This window comes from Rhinolophus sinicus, chromosome 13 (genome assembly GCF_057876585.1).
Source record: "Rhinolophus sinicus isolate RSI-liver-muscle chromosome 13, RSI-T2T, whole genome shotgun sequence".
Taxonomy (NCBI): domain Eukaryota; kingdom Metazoa; phylum Chordata; class Mammalia; order Chiroptera; family Rhinolophidae; genus Rhinolophus; species Rhinolophus sinicus.
In genome coordinates, this window is record NC_142513.1 from 18,054,772 (window position 1) to 18,074,582 (window position 19,811).

The 19,811-nt window shown below is 45.3% G+C and overlaps 1 protein-coding gene across 2 annotated transcripts in view; it reads right to left on the reverse strand.

Annotated features, from left to right (window-relative positions):
• CTNNBL1 (catenin beta like 1) overlaps window positions 1-19,811 on the reverse strand; it is a 144,176-nt gene that overhangs the window by 12,770 nt on the left and 111,595 nt on the right. For both annotated transcript variants that reach the window (XM_088789133.1, XM_088789134.1), the window contains 2 exons: window positions 14,016-14,113; window positions 11,885-11,965 (listed from right to left, as the gene is read on the reverse strand). In XM_088789133.1, the coding sequence (XP_088645259.1) occupies window positions 11,885-11,965; window positions 14,016-14,113 (179 nt within the window). The remainder of the gene's footprint in view (window positions 1-11,884; window positions 11,966-14,015; window positions 14,114-19,811) is intronic.

Here is a 19,811-nt window from a genome sequence, read left to right on the forward strand (position 1 = left end):
CTGGTTAGTGGTGATTAAGATGGGAGGGCATCTGGGAAGAAGTGACTTTTCCAAGGCTCCTGATGGGCAGACACAGCAGAATGAAGGCGTTCGTGTGCGAAAGGCCTCACGCTCTTTGTAATCCCTGCTCGCTAGTCCCGGCGCAGACACACAGCTCGAACAGGCCTGCCCTCCCTCTCCTGGCTTCCTTCCTCCTCCCCGCCAATCTCTATCATGATATCAAGTCTAAAATGATATTCCTTACAAACATTTTCCTGAGATCTTTGAAAAATTCTCAAAGCCTTCCAACTCAAAAACGTTTCCAATGAAATGTGACTTTTTTCAGTCCCTAAAACTCCCAAGCCTGGGATTTGTGCGTCCTTTCACGGCGCCTCCCAGGGCCTGCCTAGTAACAGTTACTCAGCTGTGCGCCTCTTTCCTGTGTTGGTTCTTCGGGAACCAGAGTGTGGTTTACTCATCTTTGCACCCTAGAAGCGCCTTGCATGGTACTTTTTGCATAGTAGGCTCTTGGAAAGCATCTGTCAAACAGGATGAAACACAATGCAGGGAGAAGTTCTGTGCTATTTAATGAGCTGTGCCTGCTGCCTCACATGGGTGGGCAGAAGGGGAAACATCGGGAAACGGTGAGGGACGGTGCCTTAGAGCGCTAGCTGGAGGGAGGCTTGAAGGCTGCCCAGACATGACAGGCTGCAGGCTGCACACTAGGCAGGACGCTGTCATGAGCAGGAATGTGCAGACACCTGTATGATGAACACATGGGCTTAAAGTGTTGAGAGGCAGGCAGAGCGCACGGCTGGGAGGCCACAGCACCAGACTATGTGAGAAGTAGATCCTATGGGGAAGAGGAGGGGAGAGGGGAGAGGGGAGAGGGGAGAAGAGATAAAACCCTTAGAGGTTTACAAACATAGGAACTTGGTGTGGAACATTCATTCCCCTACCTGATAAAAGATTTCCTGAACACCTAACTATGGGTATTATATGACGTGCTAGGGGCAGCAAAGATAAATGAAACAGTTCACATAATCAAGGAGATTGCAGTCCAATGAGGTTAACAAATATAAACAAAATGGTGTGTTTTTTTTAATATAGTAATGGCTATTATAAAGGACCTCTCAAACTATACTGAGTGCCACGGGAACCCACAAGAAGGACAGACTAAGTCTTCCGTCTGGGGAAGGCAGGAAAGTTCAAGGGAAATGTTAACATTTGAGCTGGATTCTAAAGGAGTTTTAAAGCTGGGAAGAACATTCCAAGCAGAGGGAATAATAGCATGGATAAAGGCAAAGAAAAGTCAGCGTGGCTAGGGTGGGAGAGAACAACAGGAGAAAATCACTATCATTAAAAGAGAGAAAGAGCAGACTGAAGTGTGTATTTTTCTGCTTGTAAGACCCCAGCTATCAGCAGGTCATATTATTTTTGATTGGTTACCAACACTAGGCATCGTGGGAGGCAGTCCGAACAATACCCATTGCTACTGCCATCTACCCACCTGGGAGGAGCAGGTAGGGTTTACTGAGGGCTTATTATGCGTCAGGCTCAGGGCTAAGAGCTGTACGGATGTAGTATATTGACTCCTTTAGTGCACACAAATATTGGGAGGCAGGGACTGTTACCCCCATTTGAGATGAGGACACTGACTCAGGCAGAGCGACCTCTGTAAGGCCAGTGGGTGATGGTCGGTAGAACTGGAATCCAAACCTAGGTCTGCGTTCTTTTCATACTACCGTGTTTGTGTGGGTACAGATTTCAGAGTTTTCTAGAGAACAAAGGAAGATGCTAAATAGGAGACGTAGAAAGGCTTAAAAATGGAGCTCAGTGAAATTATGTTTCTCCAATTAGGTCAGACATGCCCCTGGTGATTTTTTTCCTTTTTTCACAGTTTTCCCCACAATCTGATCTTCTTTTTACCAAGAAGGGACACACTGTACCTTCCAGTTTCTCTAAATATTGTCATCTAGAAAGGATGGACACAAGAGAGCAATGCCAAACTCCACTTTTTCCTCTTTCTTCATAACTTCAAGACTCTGACAATGTTGGATTCGACATTCTACTTTTAGACATGCGACCACATGATTTGAAAGTGAAATTTTCAAATGTATGACTGAGATACGACGATAGCTCATCTCCAAGAAAGGCGCCACCATCGCTGCGTTGAACACGCACAAAGATGAAAACAGAGATTGGTTTCTAAGACGGAGTTTCTGCCCTGACAGTTTTAGAAGCATCATAGAACCCAGCAGACAGAGACGGCGGCTCCTGTCAGGATAGCACCTTATCTCACCTGGTACAACTCGGTGGCAGGCGATATGTACCACTGAGTGCATTCAGGGAAGCCGAACACAAATATGCACTCCGTGTTTAAAGGGAAATCAAAGGAGCAGGATGACTATGTATCATTCTGATGGAAAATAGGAAGTTTGGGTACAGCTCTTCTAGGCGCCTCTTCCCCAGTTTTGGTATGTTTTACAAAGAAGTGGAATAGTATGTCACCTTTATTATCCACCCCTGTCTTACAACTATGTATGGACAGGGTCAACTTATTGGAAATGGATTAATGAATTTTTGGCTCTTTTTCGGGGTTTCTAAGACACTAGATAAAAAACTGATCTTGACATGAGGCCTTGACATGGTTCTTTGGCTGTCTGCGCTGAGGAAGTAGAACTAGATGCCTGAAAGAACTATTAAGGGTCTCTGAAGCTCCAAAACGGCTGTCAGTACAACTACACTCATGATATTCCAGCTAGGTAGGGTTCAGCCTTTGGGGAAGTCATGTTAAAGTAATCTAAAAGCTCCAGGCGTTAACACATACTCCATCACAAACTCCTCTCTACCCCATTATTTCCCTCATACCAGACTCCACAAGAACTGAAGGAGTCTGATTAAGAACACGCTGATGGTTACGCACTAGTAATCTACACGTGGACTTGCTTCACCAGTGGTACGGAGGAACTGAATTATGCCAATCGACCAATGAGACACATTGATTAGACAAAGAACAGAGCAATGCCCGCTGACCCACGCAGAGCTGAGACTGCAGCCCGACCTCCCTAGGGATTAGCTCCCAGCTCTAACACTAACTTACTAGGGTCCTTCGGCAAGTCAGTTTACTTTTCTTGGCCTCAGTATCTTTGCTTGGAAATAAGTAGTCTGAAATGGATCAGGGAAGGGAAATAAGGTTCATTCTGAAAGTCAACTCTAATCCCCTGCAATGGCTGCAGAGTACTATACTGGGAAAGTGTTGCGAAATCGAGCTGGAGTGTAGAGGGGAAAACACTGAAATCAGTTAGCAACGTCTGCCCTGACTGTGGGATGGAGAGCGGTGTGGGCTTCGTCTTTGTCGTCCCTGATCTGGTGCTCTTGAGGGTTTCTTTTAGCTTTGATAACCTGGGACAAATCTAGGCCTGAAGCACCTTCATAACCAGATGTAACTAACACCTTCCTGCCTGTATACGGGTATGTGGACAGACTGAAGCTATTGACTGACGCTGCTCCCGGAACTCAGAGGAGCCACTGTGAGAAATGCCTCAAGTAGGAGACAAGAACTGTCACCTCAACAGGACGTGATAGCTGGCACTGACAATTAGCCCACCTTCTCATCAATAAATTAAACTTCCCTGTAAGACAGCGACAACCCCTGGATCTGCTGTTATACCAGACAGGCAATTCTAACACGATTTGGGCAGGTAAATCAGGTGCTCTTAAAATGGGAATATGATTAATAGAGATGAAAGAGAAATTCCAAAAATCCGGCAACCTTCTTAAGTATTATACACATCTTACTTTACAAAAATTTCAGAGTGAAAATCTATATATATGTTGAGCTGCATCTGAAATAAGACAGGAGTGTTAAGATTTAAAGAAGGCTTCCATAAATTAGCTCGTTCCACTCTCACCTCTGAGAAGAGTGAAGGTGACTGTCTTTGTGAAGCCATGATAACTCAATGGCCACATACCGCACCCCCTACTTTTCAACACAGAGTATCTGCATTAACCTCACTTGCTGTACATGTCCCGTGTTGTGTATGCACAGCAAATATCATTTTCAGATTTCACAGATGGAAAAACTGAGACAGATGTCAAATGACTGTCACTGAGTTTCGGTTAGAGACTCGCGGGGAATACGATTTGTAGTACAAGATCTTTTTCTATGAGCCCTTTCACTCTGGCAAGAGATGGGCCGCAAAAATGGAATAACAGTAGCAAAATTTCCTGAGTCCCTACTGTGTGCTAGGCGCTGTGCTAAGCATTTTCATGGATCCCTCATTTTCCCTTAAACCCCAAGAGGTGAGAATTATTACTATTTCCACTTTTCAAATGGGAAACTGAGGCTTTATTAAGGAGGTGAAATCTCATAAAGCTCATGGTTGAGTAAGTGTTGGGAGACAGGCTCAAAACCCACACAAGTTTGCTTCTAAGCCAGTGATCCATTCCATGCCACAGTTCAAAGAAAGAAAAAGTTTTTGTCTTACAGGCCTTCTCCAGTATTAGCTTATGAGCAAATAGATGGGATTTTTTTTCTTTATGCTGTATCTGGGGACTACTATAAACGAAGTCATCTAGCTTCTTGGCCTGTCTTTTCCTTATAAATTGAAGAACTTAAAAAAAGGGGGGGGGGGTGAGAGGGGGTGGAATCTATAGCTAGACCAGCAATTTCCACATGCAGTTTGGAAGAGTTAAAAAGAAAAAAGATACGCTGAAAGGTTTTGTTTTGTTCATTCCATAAGAGAGGACTAGAATAAAAACTTAGATGGGAATTCAGTGAACGGCGCGTTAAGTAGAACAGATTGCAATTCACAGTAGCACACGCCTGTTTGGGGGTTGCTAACATAAACAGGTTCATCTCCAAAGATGCACAAGGAGGTGGTCTGTGAGGCGTCAGGTGCCATTTCCGCAGGGTCGTGTGTGTGCGTGTGTGTATGTGTCCCTCCCCCCCCCGCCACATCCTCCCTCTACGTTACTCTGTCTTCGGGAGCACTACAAAATCACCCCCTTTCCAGTGGCCTCTATCTCAGCAGGCAAGTCGCAGGCCTCCCAGCGAGCTTGTGGATGCCATTTCTAATCTGCCCCTGACAGGCAGCGAGCTGCCCCTCGCTGATGCAAGGAGACAGTCATGAAAGAAGCTGCTAGGAAGCCAGTAGGAATCTCTTTCACTTTAATAAGAGGGGACATAACTCAGAGCCCCACCAGGGGTCACAGTTACTGTCTATACTCATGGGCAGGCACTACCCCATCATTTAGAAAAGGCCAATTTCTTTTCTTCTTCCAAAGCAAGGGGAACATTTAAATCATGGATGAGACAGCTAAGTAGAGACGGGGGAGGCACAAACACCGGCAAAACAAAATCTTCCTCCAAGGGCTTCTAAAATAGGGCAGACGGTTAGAGAAGGATCCTAGAGACGGGAGGTCATTTTCAGCTGGGGAAACCAAGGCTGGAGAAATAGTACAAGGTATTTTTCTTTCGTTTCTTTGAGAATGCACAGCTAACTTCTAATACAAATCCAAGGGTCTCAGGCCAGAGCTTTGCCCAGAAAGGGGAAACTGACTACGTGCTAGGCCGGCCTGAACAAATGAGCATGTGCTAGCTTTCGACAAACAATTTCATTAATCTTCAAAACGACCCTCTAATAAAGCTACCAAGAAAATCAGCATACACACCTGGGGCGAGGCGTTTCCCAAAAGAACAGAATTCGTGTGTGGCAGAGCTGGGTTTTAACCTTGGGCTGTCTGACCCCAGGTTCATGTTCCTTCTATGTTACCATAATGCCTCCGCCACATGTGTGTCTTCCATTTCTAAATTTACTAAAAAAACTAACAAACAAAAACCCACCCAGACTTCTCATTTGCACTTTGACAACCTGTCAGCTTAACCTGGAAAGAACCAGGGCCTCCAAGAGTCAGTGACCCCACTGAAAGACAAGAGGATAAGAACAGCAGCACATCGTGCTCAGGGCCACACTGCAAGGTAAGCAGCAGAGGCACGGGACGGGGGCTCAGCCCCTCCAACTTCTCCAAGGGTAGAAAGGATGCCTGGCTCTGGGAAGGGGGCGGGCAGGGGCAGGGAGGCAGTAGGGAGGGTAATAGGCACGCGGCAGAATCTGTGGGTCCCTAAGACAGAAGGAAGCAGGAGAGAGGAAAAAGCACCATGACACCCTTCCCCCACCACCTCTGGCTTCTACTGGCTATAAGCTGTGTTCTGGCACATTCATGGACTAAGTTTGGGAACCACTGGTTTAAAGAACAGCTGAGAGGAATTCTCAGCAGGATTTCCTTTTTGTAAGCTTGCCCCAGAAGCTTCCAGCACAGTGAGCAGAAGAATCAATGGCAATCTCACACTTCCACTGTCTACACACTTACCCAGTGCTTTCGGATCAGTACTCCACACATTCATTCCTGTGCTTTATCCCCTTTTGTACAAGCCTTTAAGTGAGTTTCAAATGCCAGGGAAATAGTCAAAGTCTGTTTCAGACATCAAGTCCTGTGGATACTGTTTCATTAAAAGGAGTCCATCTTTCTCATTCCAGGATAAAGCCTGGAATGATTTCACTGTGGCAAAATTAGCATGCAATTTGTAAGTCATTACGGTGCAAAGTATGTGGTGAGAACCCTACTGAATAAACCTGCGGAGAATAATTTTCCCAGGAACTAACAAAGATAAAACCTTTCTCCCAGGCTCTCTCCTCCTTTAAAATCCCTGCCTATATAATTATGTCTTACTTCTGACAGTCAGAAGCCAGGCTTCTCAGTACATTTAACCAACAGAAGCCAGAAGGAACCAAGGACATCCTCCCAACAACAGGGACCTTGGTATTTTCTGGGCTTCTTCTTGTTTGGGGAGTTGGGTGCAATCTGCTGAGTCAAGCATCTGGGATATTTATGGATCAAGAAGAACGGCTGCTCACTAGAAGAATCTTAAGAATCACATGCCCTTTAAAAGTTCATGTCCAGTCTCGTTCACCAGGAATGCTGAGCGTAGGTCCATATACGTTGTGGCCCTGGAAATGACAGGGACACTGAATGTGACAAGGAAGCAGTCAGCGGGCAGCTGCCCAACACCTGCACATCTTTGCTGGTTACAGATGATGGCAATAACGTAATCTGAACCGAACGGGTATGAAATTATCAGTCTGTCCCGTAGACTTTCTAAATAAGAGTATTTTTCCATGTTGAAGATCGCCAGTTACGCCACAGACGCCACATAGTTAAATGTTGCTGATCACGGGGTTCATCAGAGAGAAAACAAAAATGCAGGTGAAAAATGAGAGGTAAGGAATAATGTAGACAGCCTAGGACCGTCTATCTTCCTTAATACCCACGGACAGATATTAATTTCATCTTATGAGCACTGCTCCTTCATTTACTGCATGCCAATCACTACGTAAGTCCTGAGAACATGATGAACCAAAGAGATTACAGTCCCAGGGATAAAGAATAAACAAATACAATAATTACAGGTGAGGAAGAAGCACGGGGGACAGGAGGCGTTCCTTCACATGTGGAGATCACTAAAAGCCGGTCTGAGGAGGTGACATTGAGGCTGAGACCCGGTGGTGGAAGGAGGCACCAGCGTGAGAAGAGCCAGGCCAGAAGGGAGACGCAAGGCTATGAGGCAGGAGGAGAGCCAACAGTGGCAGGAGAGGATGTTAGAGAAGCAGGGAGAACTCAGATCCTGCAAAATCTTGCAGTACTAGGAGAGTAAGGAAATGTGTGTGTATGTGGAGGGGTGGTGGTGCAAACAGTCCTTTTAGAGCAAAAACGAGAGGTTCTCTGGGTTACCACCGACAAGCCAGGTCCTGTGGAAGCAGCTTTCACGCGTGTTCTATCTGTGTCACCAATCCCTACATAGGTAATTCCTCAAAGTACAGAGGTTGGGGCATACGCTTTGTCGTGCAGGGTGCCAGGCGGGGTCTCAGCTCCTGCTCCCCACATAAGAACGCAGGACACGGTGAGGCCAAAAAGGAACACCCACGGAGACATAAGTAGGGGAGTCATAGCACTATATTCTCGCTGGTGGCTGGGTTGGAGAAACAGGAAGCAGGAGCCACACTGTTCGCAACCCTCACTGCACCGCTTGCAGGTTCAGCCACCATCTTCTTGCTAGTCCCCATTTTTTCTGCTAGAGTAGCCATGGCAGTTATATTAGTGGCCAATGGCTCACTGGTTACAGCTGACGGCCAACTCGCCATAGCTGATGACCATCCAATCACAGTTGATGGCCATTTACTACCTGAGCCAGCACCTTTCCACGTGAGGCTGGGAGCCTGGAAACTGCTTTCTGGGGCTCTGTCCCCACACTCCTTAAAAACAAAACACCAGGAAGGAAGAAAATAAGGCCGGGGGCACTTAGGCTCTTTGTCCGCAGCTGGAGAACCAGGAAGCAGCCTGGCTCCAAAGCCCAGCCAGGCTCTCCCCCTCATACTCTCTGCTCCTAGAATTTAACTCAACTCAGCTTCCCACTGCCGCTTCTCTGCTCCTGTTCCTCTTTAGACTGGAAATGCCCAATATGTGTATCTACCTTTTAAGGCTCAACTGGAATCTTGCCTCATCCACAAAACTGCTAAGGGTGCCGGACTGACTCTAGGTGCAGACGGCTTCTCCCTGCTCCCTGGATCCCTCCAGCCCTCAGCAGCAGCGCCCCCTGGGGCCCATTCTTCTCCTGGCACTTCCACCTCTCACCCCTGCCAGTGCCTAGCCCAGGGCCTCATGCGGAGCAGGTGCCTGAGGAATATCTGCCAAATGACTGGATGCCCTCCAGTGAATTCTGGTCTACTGCAAACCATGGACACTTGCACTGTACCCCTGCAGATCTGAAGTTTACAGGGAAGATGTGGCTCTAAGACTCTGAAAATGTCAATACCTGACCCTGCTCTCTAAGAATTTTTTTTTTATTGCCGACTTGGCAAAGTACGTGAGATATTTATTCAGCAGTGATCTCACAGTCAATGCCATCAAATGCCTGAGAAATAAGCATTCAATCCAAGTCAACAAACATTTGCTGAGTTCCCAATGGGTGTAGGACATCCAGGTTTAATGGAGGTGGGATGGGGTGAGGCGACAAATTGTTTATGACTTAAGAGAGAAGACTGCATGAAGGAGAGGTGAAAAAGAGGTCGTTTTGTTCCAAGTCACTTTACACCCGCGAGGCGGCTTCATCTGCCAGGACGGAGCCTGAACGCTGGCAGAGAGCTCTGCTCACAAATGCATCCCTCACCCCTCAGCCCGCCCTGTCTCTCGGAGCAACACGGAGGCTGCTGAGCACTAATGGCCTTGGAATGTCTGCCAGTGCCCAGCAAAACGGCCTTGGCATCAAGGAGACAGATGTTTGTCAGGGAACGGCGAGGGCCCCCGTGCCTGTGGCATGCATGCAGCTCTGTGAAAGCAGGGGAGACTGGCTGCAGCGATTCCTCTCCGTCAGTGCTAATCAATTTCACAGCCTCTTCAATGCTGATAATAGATAATCTTGTGGGAAGCAGGCCAAGTTTCCTAATGGCTACATGCAAGCTGCTCCCTGCCACCCAATAGCTTACCCCATCTCACACACACACACACACACACACACACACACACACACCCACCATCACCACCAACAAAAACCAAGCCTATTTCAGCTTTACCTCAAACAAAGCGTATTATGGTACCAACACACAGGTCTGCTAGGGACTCCTCTTGGGACACCTGGCAAAGAGGATCCTCTCAGGAAAGGACCGCCTGGCTTACTTAAAAGTTACGCAAGAATTCTAAAGGAAGCTAGGAAAACCCAGCAACCGCAGCTGCTTTTACTTACTGAGCAAGGTACTTTGCATCCTTTATGTTTAGTCTTCATAATAACCCCAAAAGGGAGATGTTGCTGCCATTGTACAGAGGAGAAAACCAAAGCTGAGAGAGGTCAACTCCTTTGTCCCAGGCCTCAGGAACTAGCAAGGGGCAGAGCTGCAATTCCAGTCCAGGCTCACCTGACTTCCCACCTCAGGCACAACTTTCCCACCAGGCTGTTCTCCTGCACCTGCACGTAGAAGGCTGCTCAGTCACCCATCAGCCTCTCATTGTGCTTTTAATCCATTCCATTTCAGAACATGGCAGTTACCTAAGGACGTTCACCTGAACCTAAGGAGAAATGTTAAGCTAGAGGGGACCTTAGAGACTGCCTTTGCTGATACCATGTCATAGCTCAGAAACTGGGGCTACAGGAGGCACGGTGACAAGGTGTGGCTGGGCAGTCACTCAGAGGTTGTGCCTGCACTAAAATTGCAGGTGCCCTGGTTCCCAGGCGCTCCCTCTACCATCCCTGAAAATCTCCTCCAGCAGGTAACACGGGGGATTCCATCAGACTTGGAGTCTAAGGGTCTCATGGCTATTTCCCTACAAAAGTCTAGGGACATTCCACTTTGTTTCTAATTATCATTCAGACAAAGAGAAAGAATATATTACTCCAGCACTTTAATAATCACTAAGTGTCCATCGTGTTCGAGTTACTGTAAAGGAAAGAAAAGGCAGAAAAGGAAAGTTGAATCAAAGAACAAAATAAAGAGGGTCGGGTGTGTGGAATTAGAGGACTGTGTGTAGAACATGCTAGTATCTGAAGTCCAGCCTCAGAGTTTAGAGTCTCTGCCTTTTATCTTGTAGTATCACCGTATAAAAGAAGAAAAATCCCGGTCAATCAATTCAATCAATCAACAGACATCTGAGGACTTACCAGGTTTCGGGAGCACAGGGAAATCACAAGAATAATAAACACAGTTACCTATCTACTGGCATTCATCACTGAAGGTATATTTTGTGAAAGGGGAGGTGAAGAGAAACAGGGCACAGACAACAGGTTTTCCCCAGCTCTAGTCTCTTGCCCTGGCCTAAGGCATAGCTTGAGGGAAGATGCTAGTAGACTTCTCCATGCACGCAGCTGTGCTGCATAGCTGGACTGCCGCAAAATAGATGGGGGGTGGGGGGGGAGGTTCTGAACCTGGCCCTCCCAGCGGAGAGCCTCAAAAGCCTCAAGTGTATCTTTAAGGCAAGAAGAGTGAAAAGAGAATGGATATAGCAAATAAAGATCCGAAGGAAAATGAAGTCTACTACAGGCTTTGCAAGAAAAGGATCATTTTGCAATGTGACCAAAGACTGAGGAATGTCTTGTCGGAAAGAGAAAACAAATCGGACATTAAAATACAGACATGAAAACCTGCCCTGATTAAGGAGACAGATGAGAAGACTACAGAGGCCAGCGACAGCAGAGAACAAAATGGAAGCAGGTGAAAAATACAGGAGGTAGGATAACACCATAGTAAGCAAAGCCCCTCAAGGAAAAACATTTAGCAGGTTTCATTTCCCTCAGCAACCATCAGACCCAAAACATTAGGGTCTGTCATTTTGAACCTGGTGTATGGGTTTTGCTGCAATGCATCTGAGCTTCCCTTCTCTAGGTCGCCAGCCTTTCGCCTGTAAATGGGGGAAGTGGATTCAATGACCTCGCAGTTTCCTTTTAGCTCTTATATCCTGTGATCACCCCTCTGTCAAATGCTTCCCTTAGAATTACAGAAGCCAGCAATTATGTGTATCACCCTCTGCCAACGTGGTACCAAGTCACAGCACTGTACTTTGATCAGACTTTCTAAGAGAAGCTGTTGTCACAGGTACTGGTACTGTCGCCCAGACTCCTGGGTCAGGCTTGGAACAATCCTACACATCCTTCCCCTTCAAGGACTCGTTCCTGTTAGAAGAGCTGTTATAACCACTGGCAGCCCATCACCTGCTCTGCTCCTACAACATGGTAGGTGGTACGTGAGGGTAGACGGCACCTTTGCCCTTGCTTGTCCTGTGGGTAAATATAAGGTGCACAAGGGACCCAAACGGAGTGCAGGTCAATAGCTGGCAAAAGATATGCAGGGCTACGTACATGTTTTTCCCCTTCGATCTTCTTGTCGGCCACCTGCATTGCATCCAGATATTTAAAATGCAACTCCATCAGTCTGTCAACCTGAAAGCGAGAGATTTCACAGGATGAGTGAGAAGGAAAGAGAATATCAAGGCAAGAGAACGATGGAGTTCCCGTTCACCTCACTGTCACTCCTTACAAAGGGAGACCCCCCTCTACCACTTCTTACACGGGAGATGAGCTTTGCTTAGAACCCATCAGGAATGGATCAAAGAGCTGGGGCAGAAGAAAGCAAACACCAAACTTTCCCGGTGAGTGCAGTTGGTGAACAGAGGCCTATTCCCCGAAGGCATTCCCAGCCCTTCTAGGACTCCTATGAACTCAAGTTGTTAAAAACAAATAAATAAATAAAAATTCAAGTCCTTTCTTGCAAAGACAAGGGGCTTGAAGTTACACACTTGATATTCACTTAGAACTTGACAGAAATTTCTTTTTTCGAACTGAAACCTTTCATGTTCAGATTCTGCCCCAGAGCTGATCTTTTTTTAAAAAGGCCTGAGTAAAATCTCTTTAGTTGCTTTTGAGTCAGAAGAGAGTGTAAGAAAAACTCCTTCGGCAATTAAAAAAAAAAAAAAAAGGCCCTGACTTTTGCTCAGCAATAACTTAAAAATCAGTTTTAAACTTAGTGAAAGTCACGCTTCAAACACGACCTGAGGAACACTCAGTAGGTTTGAAAAAGTTTCATTTTCCCCTTAGACTTCCAAAGTATTGAAAAACACCATGAAGCCAGCCTAGACTTCTAACCTATCTTTTTTACTAGTTTGGCATCACCATCGTTCTTGGCAATGCTGGTGTTTACCCAAGAGCTGATAGCGGTTAAAAGCAGATGTTGCTTCTACATGGTATTAGATAGTCTAGGAAGACTGGGCCCAAAACCTCTCTGGAAAACAACGATGACACTAAGATCTTACGTATTTTCACGTCCATTATTTCTTTAAACCTTAAAAAAAATCCTGACAAGGTAGGCAGAAAAGAGAGATTGCAACCCTGATTTTAAAGATGAGGAAACTGAGGCACAGATGTTAAATGATGTCACCAGGGTGACGTGATTGCTCAGCTGTTCTGTGCCCTCTAACCTGGTGGCCTTTTCACCATGCTACACTGCTCATGAAAGTGGAGAAAATGGTTAGCGGTAGGCTCAAAGAGACAGTCTTAATGTCTCTCCAAAGTGGGGAAAAAATTTCAGCCTTATGTTGGACACAGGAAGGAAAGAAATTACTGTACATTAAAAGGGGAGGGGCTTTGGTCCTTAATTTTTACTCATTTGGAATTACCTACTTATGTCTACTGTGATAAAATACACAGGCTTTCCGGACTTAGGCAGCCTGGGTTCAAATCCCAGCTCTGCTTACTTCTGCTATGATCTTGGGCAAGCCGTGTAATGTCTCTAAGCTTCAGTTTCCTTCTCCGTAAATGGGAATAATATTGTATTACCGGATCCACAGCAGTCATTTGATAAATGGTAGCTCTCTTACTGTTAAAAATCTTATGGTTCGGCATGTTAGATAATAATATAAAATATTTAGTCTCATTTACACGGTCAGTCCCATGTTCCATGGCCCGTCTGGGATCGGCTCCACCATTTCCTATCATCATCTTCATTTTTATCACCACCACCACCTAGTAAGACTTCATTTGCTCTTCGTCTCATTGACTCTCTGAGCATCAGTGTTCCCATTTTAAAGCTAGGGGAAAACGAGGCTCAGAGTGGCACACATCTCGAAAGCAGCAAAATCTGGTTCAAATCCAGACATCTGAATCCAAAGCCGATGCTCTCAATCCTCCGCTATGCTGTCTCTCCCCCCCAACCCCCCCCAATCCTATTACAATCTACTCCCTCGGGTCTAGAAATCCCCCTCAAGTGCTAGCTGATACCACTCCAAGGTGCTCCTACTCCAAGGGGAATGCATCTGCAGAGGACAGGAAGAATAAGCAGACAAACCTTTGGGAGCCACAGCAATGGGGCCCAGATGCCGGAGAAGATATTTTAGGGCAGGAGCTGTCACCCAGCACCCCCTCAGGCTGCATCAGGTCGAGAGCCCTTCTCTCCCTGCCACTCTGGTCCCATTCTCACAGCCCCACAGGCACCCACCTTCTCACTGTCATTTTCAGTGAATTTGTTCAGAAGCCGGGTTCGCTGCTGCCCTCTCAGGTTCCGCAGGAGGGAAGCCAGGATTGAACAGACATGCTCTGGGTTGGGAAGGAGAGAAAAGAGAACATGCTGTGATCAGAGCAGTAATGATTACCTCTGTTCAAGCCCGGTCTGGTTCTGGGGAAGGAGAAGTAAGTAGGCCTTCCCTGCGTGCTGCTGCTGATTAATAAGACGAGGACCTAAATTGTGTCACTGGAAAGCTGATCTTCACGTACTGCACAAGAGACATATTCAAAAGGGATGATATCCTCAAGGACAACTCGAGCAGGTGAATCAAAACCAAGTTAGAATCTCTTTTCTGCCCGGAATTGATCTTTATTGTCCACAACAGAACCTCAAACTAACCCCCCATCTACAGAAACAACCTGTGGACAGAGTGTGATCACTACTGGCCATGAGATGAGCATATAACGAACAAGTAAGACATGTTCTGTCACATTCTCAAATCACCTTATCACTTTCCCAACTAAATGTGCCAGAATTAAGTATGAAATATGATAGGGCATCAGTGCTGTCACTTACATTCTGGTACAGCTAAAACCCCCACTTCAAGTTTAAAGCCCCTGGACAGTAAGTACTTCAAAATGGTAACAATGCTTTTTGAGGTCACACAACCCACAGGCTTTTATTATGAGATACTCTTCTTCTACGCTGGGAAGAAGAGGGTAATTGAAGGGTATATTATAGGCTTCCGTTGTTAAGGGATTCTTTTCTTTATGAATAATTTTTTTAAAAGCAAGGATAATGACCTTGAAAAGGAGGTGGCAGAAGTCTACTCGTGGAGAAATGGCTGAGTCAAGTTTATTTTGAAATAAAATGTGCATGGTGTGGACAACAGATATTCTATTTGAAAAATGACTGAAGGGCATCTTCCTCTGCCAAAGTTACCTTGAGTTTTCACAAATCACTATTAATTAAAGCCACCAAGTAAGCATTCTTACTGTAGCACAAACGTAATTTTGTGTTTGTTTCATTTCCTCACCTCTTTCAGAAGCATTCCCCACTTCTTCATTTCCCCCATGTCTTAAGGCTGGAGTTATTTAGTCCTTAGACTATTTTCTATCTCCATTCACTTCCCCGGGATCTCATCTAGTCCTCTGGCTTTGAAAACCATTTACATGCTGATGACTCCCAAACTCGTAGGTCAGGCCTGTTCTCTGAACACAGACTCATCACCCAGCCTTCTCTCTGCTCTCTCTACTTGGTGGTCTCGCTGGTCCTTTACATCAACACATCCAAAACCAAGCTCCTCACCCTCCTCCTCAAACCTGTTCCCCATCGTCTTTTCCTTCTAGTTAAAGGCAACCAGGTTCTGCAGTTTCTCAAGTGAAAAAAAAACAGTGAAGACATCCTTGAGTGTCTCCTTTGTCACATGACCCTCAGGAAACGCTGTCAGCTTTACCTTCCGATTCTATCCAGCAGCCCATCTCTTCTTAGCACTGCCCCCATGGCCGCTACTCTGGTCTGCACCACCATGCCATCTCTTCCCGGAACATTCGACAGCCTGCTTCCGGTCTCTCCAGTCCCACCCTGGCCCTCTTTGGCCTAATCTCCATAGAGCAGTCAGAATGATCCTTTCGGTTAAAACCTCAAGTCAGATCCCATCATTGCTCCATTGAAAACTCTCCAGTGGCTCCCCAACTCGGAGACTAAATGCTGTGCCTAGCGTCAGGCATGCTCCTGCTCCCGGGCTCTGCACTTGGCATTCCCTCTGCCTGCAACGCTCCTCAGCAGACGATCTGCACGCTTAGTCTTCAGGTCTAGTTTGACTCAACTGTTATCTTCTCGAGGAGGCATCCCTTAACCTCCCTACTTAAAAATGCCCCAACGCTGTCTATTCCCATGTCTTATCTGCTTCCTTTTTCTCTTTAGCATGCATTATCTTCTAAAACACTGTATTTACTTATTTATTTTATTCACCGCCTCCCTTCAAATAGAATATAAGCTTCATGAAGACAGGGATTTTAGTCGGCTTTGTTCACTGCTATATTTATGGTCCCAAAACAATGCCTTGTACATAGTAGGTGTTTTGAAAATATTTGCTAAATGAATGGGAAGAAAGCCAGCTCTCAATACAAGTTTTCGGTGGTGGTGGTGGTGTGGTGCTGGTGGCGGGGGAACAGGACAAAGAAACCACTCTTGAATTCTGGATACCTTTCAAATAGCGTTCACCCTTTTGTATATAAGTGCCAATCCCAACTTCAGAGGAATATCACCTTTGCATTGCTAATATGCTCTCAAACTGTCAGTTACAAAACGGTCCTTGAAGATTTTTTGCAGTTGGAAATAAGTGGATGGCTTTTTCCTAGGCTGCTAACAGGTTCAATAAAATATCTCTAATCGGTGGATTAATTTTTTTGGTTTTTTTCTTGCCAGGACAGTCACTTTATTGACAGGAAGGAGGCCACCCCCCTACCCCTCCAGAGCGTTGGGTGTAAGGTCTGGTAACAGAATTCCAGGAGAGGCGCTTGAAAGACCCTCCCTGCTCTGTTCTCCCTGCAGGGGCCTCAGACACGGCTGAGAGGTGGTGGTCCAGCCAAAGCCTCCCCAAGAACCTCACAGAACAAAGGGTGGTCTGCCTAGGGACTGGAGCCAACAAATTCTGAGCAGAAAATCACAGAACCTGGTGATTGAGGCTGGGACAGACCTGCCCCCCCAAAAGGGGCATCCAGGCAGGAGGGAGGGGTCCCCAACAAAGCTCAGAAGAGGGGCCAGGCAGGAGTTCATGGGGAGGTGGTCGCCTGGGCACTGGGGGTTGCAGGGGAGAGGGAGAATGCTGGATGGTGGATTCAATTTTTCAGTATAAAGTTTTTCTTAAAAATATGTTGTGGACAGAGGTATTTTATACCTTCTCAGGACCCCAGGTTTACCCGCAATATCTTTCTTTCAACTTTTGTATAAAGCTGGGATTGAGGTGGGGTAATCTCTATATTGAACAAAAGGAAGGGAGCAGAGAACAGGGAGTAAGGATGGGGTGAGGGAGGAAAGTGGAGAGTGGACAGAACAGGCCCTGTTTTCACAGGAAGGTAAAAAACTTCATGAACTCGGGGTAAGGACAGAGACTTAAGACAGCTCAGCTCAGGGTGAGAAAGCAGGAGCAGAAAGGGACGTCTTTGGAGGTACAAGTCAGGGAAAGTCCTCTGACCTCTGTGTAGGTCAAGGAGAGAAGCTGGGAGGAAGGAAGAATGGGGGACACGATCAGCTCTGCAGTCTTGGGCCAAGCAGGTGGGATACGGCTCTGCTCGCTTCAGCTGGTGCACAGCTGTGGGACAGGCTATAATAAATGCAGTGAATTCTAACAAGCTCAGTTCTGAAACTTTGAAATCACTCAGCATGACACCTGGTAACAACCTCCATGTATATAGGGCAATTTGACAACCACAGAGAAAGAACAAAAATAAATAAAGTTCTCATAGATTATTTGGGCCAAGTCTCTGTAGAGGTGGAAATATCGAGGCCCAGAGAGAAGTGACTTGTCCGCATTGCTAATTGGTGAAAGAGGTTGAACACTAACTTCAGATGACTCAGTCACGCAATCATTCACTGACCACTTAACTCTGTGCCTGGCCAGCGCTCAGTGTTAAGGCCCCCAAACAAACAACGCAGTATCCCTAACCTTAAGGTACTCCTTATTTATTGGGGAAAACAAAACAATAATTACAGTGCAGCGTGACAAGTTTCTTCACTTAGGTAGGCACAGAGGAGGGATATCTGGCCTAGAAGGATTCCCACTGGAGGTAACAAATAACTGAAAATCTTAAAAACAAAAACAGAAAAACAGCCAAGGCCGACAACTAAGTAGAGAAGAGGAGAGAGCATTCCAGGCAGAAGGAACAATACATGCAATGGCCAATTTGGATAAAGTGTCACATATATTTGGGGGAAGAGAAGCCAGTCAGGTGGGCAATGGCCGAATCCTGGAGAAAAATGACGAGGATCTATCTACCGGTGAATTTTACGCTGGGGAGAGACAAGACAGGACTTTAGACCAATCCTTTCGGAGCTCAAGATCAGGAAAATGTTTCTCTTTCCTGATGAATTTTTCGTGCTTCTTATCAGGGTTCCCTCTTTGCCTCGGAATTAGGAAGCTCAAAGGTACGTTTATGCTCAACCACAGAAAGCAATTTCTTTTATTGTTTTCTTATTGATTCCCTCTATTCTCCACCAATGGATTTCACAACAAAAACAATGGAAGCACATGGTAAAAATCAAACTATACTGAGAAACCAAACTTTAAAAAGTATAAAATGTACTCAACAAATATTTGTTGAGTATCTACTAATATTTTTCTTTTCCCATACTTCTCTTACGACCCTATTCCTCTCTCTCAAGGAAAAAAATCCTACAAAGTATATCATGTACATTTTCAGAGACGGAAAAGAAATATGTATTTTTTTCATATATTCTCTATTATACCTAGCCATATCAGCACACACTTCATTTTTTTTCCTTAAATGGCTATGTAGAATTCCACTGAACCGATTTATTGTAATTTAACTTGTGCCCCAATCATGAGTATTTTAGGTGGTTTCCAGTTTTTGGTTGTTGTGTTTTTGCTATTAGAAATAATGTTGCAGTGAACATTCGAGTGCCCACAGTCTGGCAACTTTTGCATGTGTATTCTTATGGCAAATTTCTAGCAGTGGAATTGGTGAGTCAAAAGGTAATTACATATAAAAGGTTGAAAGACACCAATAAACTGTCTTCCGAAAAGACTGTACCAATTATACTTCCACTCTCAGTGTGTGTGTGTGTGTGTGTGTGTGTGTGTATATAAAATGAGAGAGTATCTGTTTTCCCATATCCTCTCTCAGACTGTGTATTATCCAACTTAGAAATTACAAGAACATGGTAGATAAAAAATGGTATTTTCTTCTTTTGATTAGCAAGTTTTTGTTCCTGTTATGAATAAGATGAAGCACCTTTTCTGATGTTTACTAACCATTTGTATTGCTTTTTTGTGTGAACTGTCTGGCCTTATCCTTTCCCAATTTTGATTTCTATTTGGTCATGTATGTTGTAAATATTTCCCCCCGTTTGACATTTGTCTTTTGACCAACTGTTATTCAAATCTAATATTTAGTACCACCATATTGTTTTGCTGTAAGCTGCTTCAAATTCCTATTTGAAGATAAGTAGGGTACAGTTTACTGTGTATCTGTGACAGTAGGTTTATTTGCGTATGTACACAATTTTCTCATTGAATCCTCACTACTAAGCTCTGAGAAAGGCACTATTCTCATCTCTGTTTTATAAATGTAGAATCCAAGGCTCAGACAGGTTAATTAATTTATGTTAGGTCATGTCCTTGAGTACGTGGTGTGAGCTTAGATTTGAACCCAAGTTGTCAGACTCCAAACTGTAAGCTTTTCCTACTATGTTACATGTTCCCCACATATAAAAGGTAAGATAAAAGAGACCGGAAACCAAACCACGCGAAGTCTGAAAGTGTGCTTCACGTGGGGCTTCCTGTGTCCAAAAGATAGGCACCATGTAAATTAAAAAAAAACATCAGCAGTTTTAATGAGGAAAACGCAGCAAGAGGCCATATGGAATAAGATGTGAACAGCAAACCCTCTCTCTCTTCTACTGAATTACTCTTCCCAGAAGCGATTTCTACCAGAGTCCAAATAAAGCAGAGACTTGGGGTTTTAGGCAGTTCCACAAATACTGAAACAGAATTTCTCAATCATTTTCCCTTTTAATCTAGCTGATTAAGATGGACGAGAAAGAGCT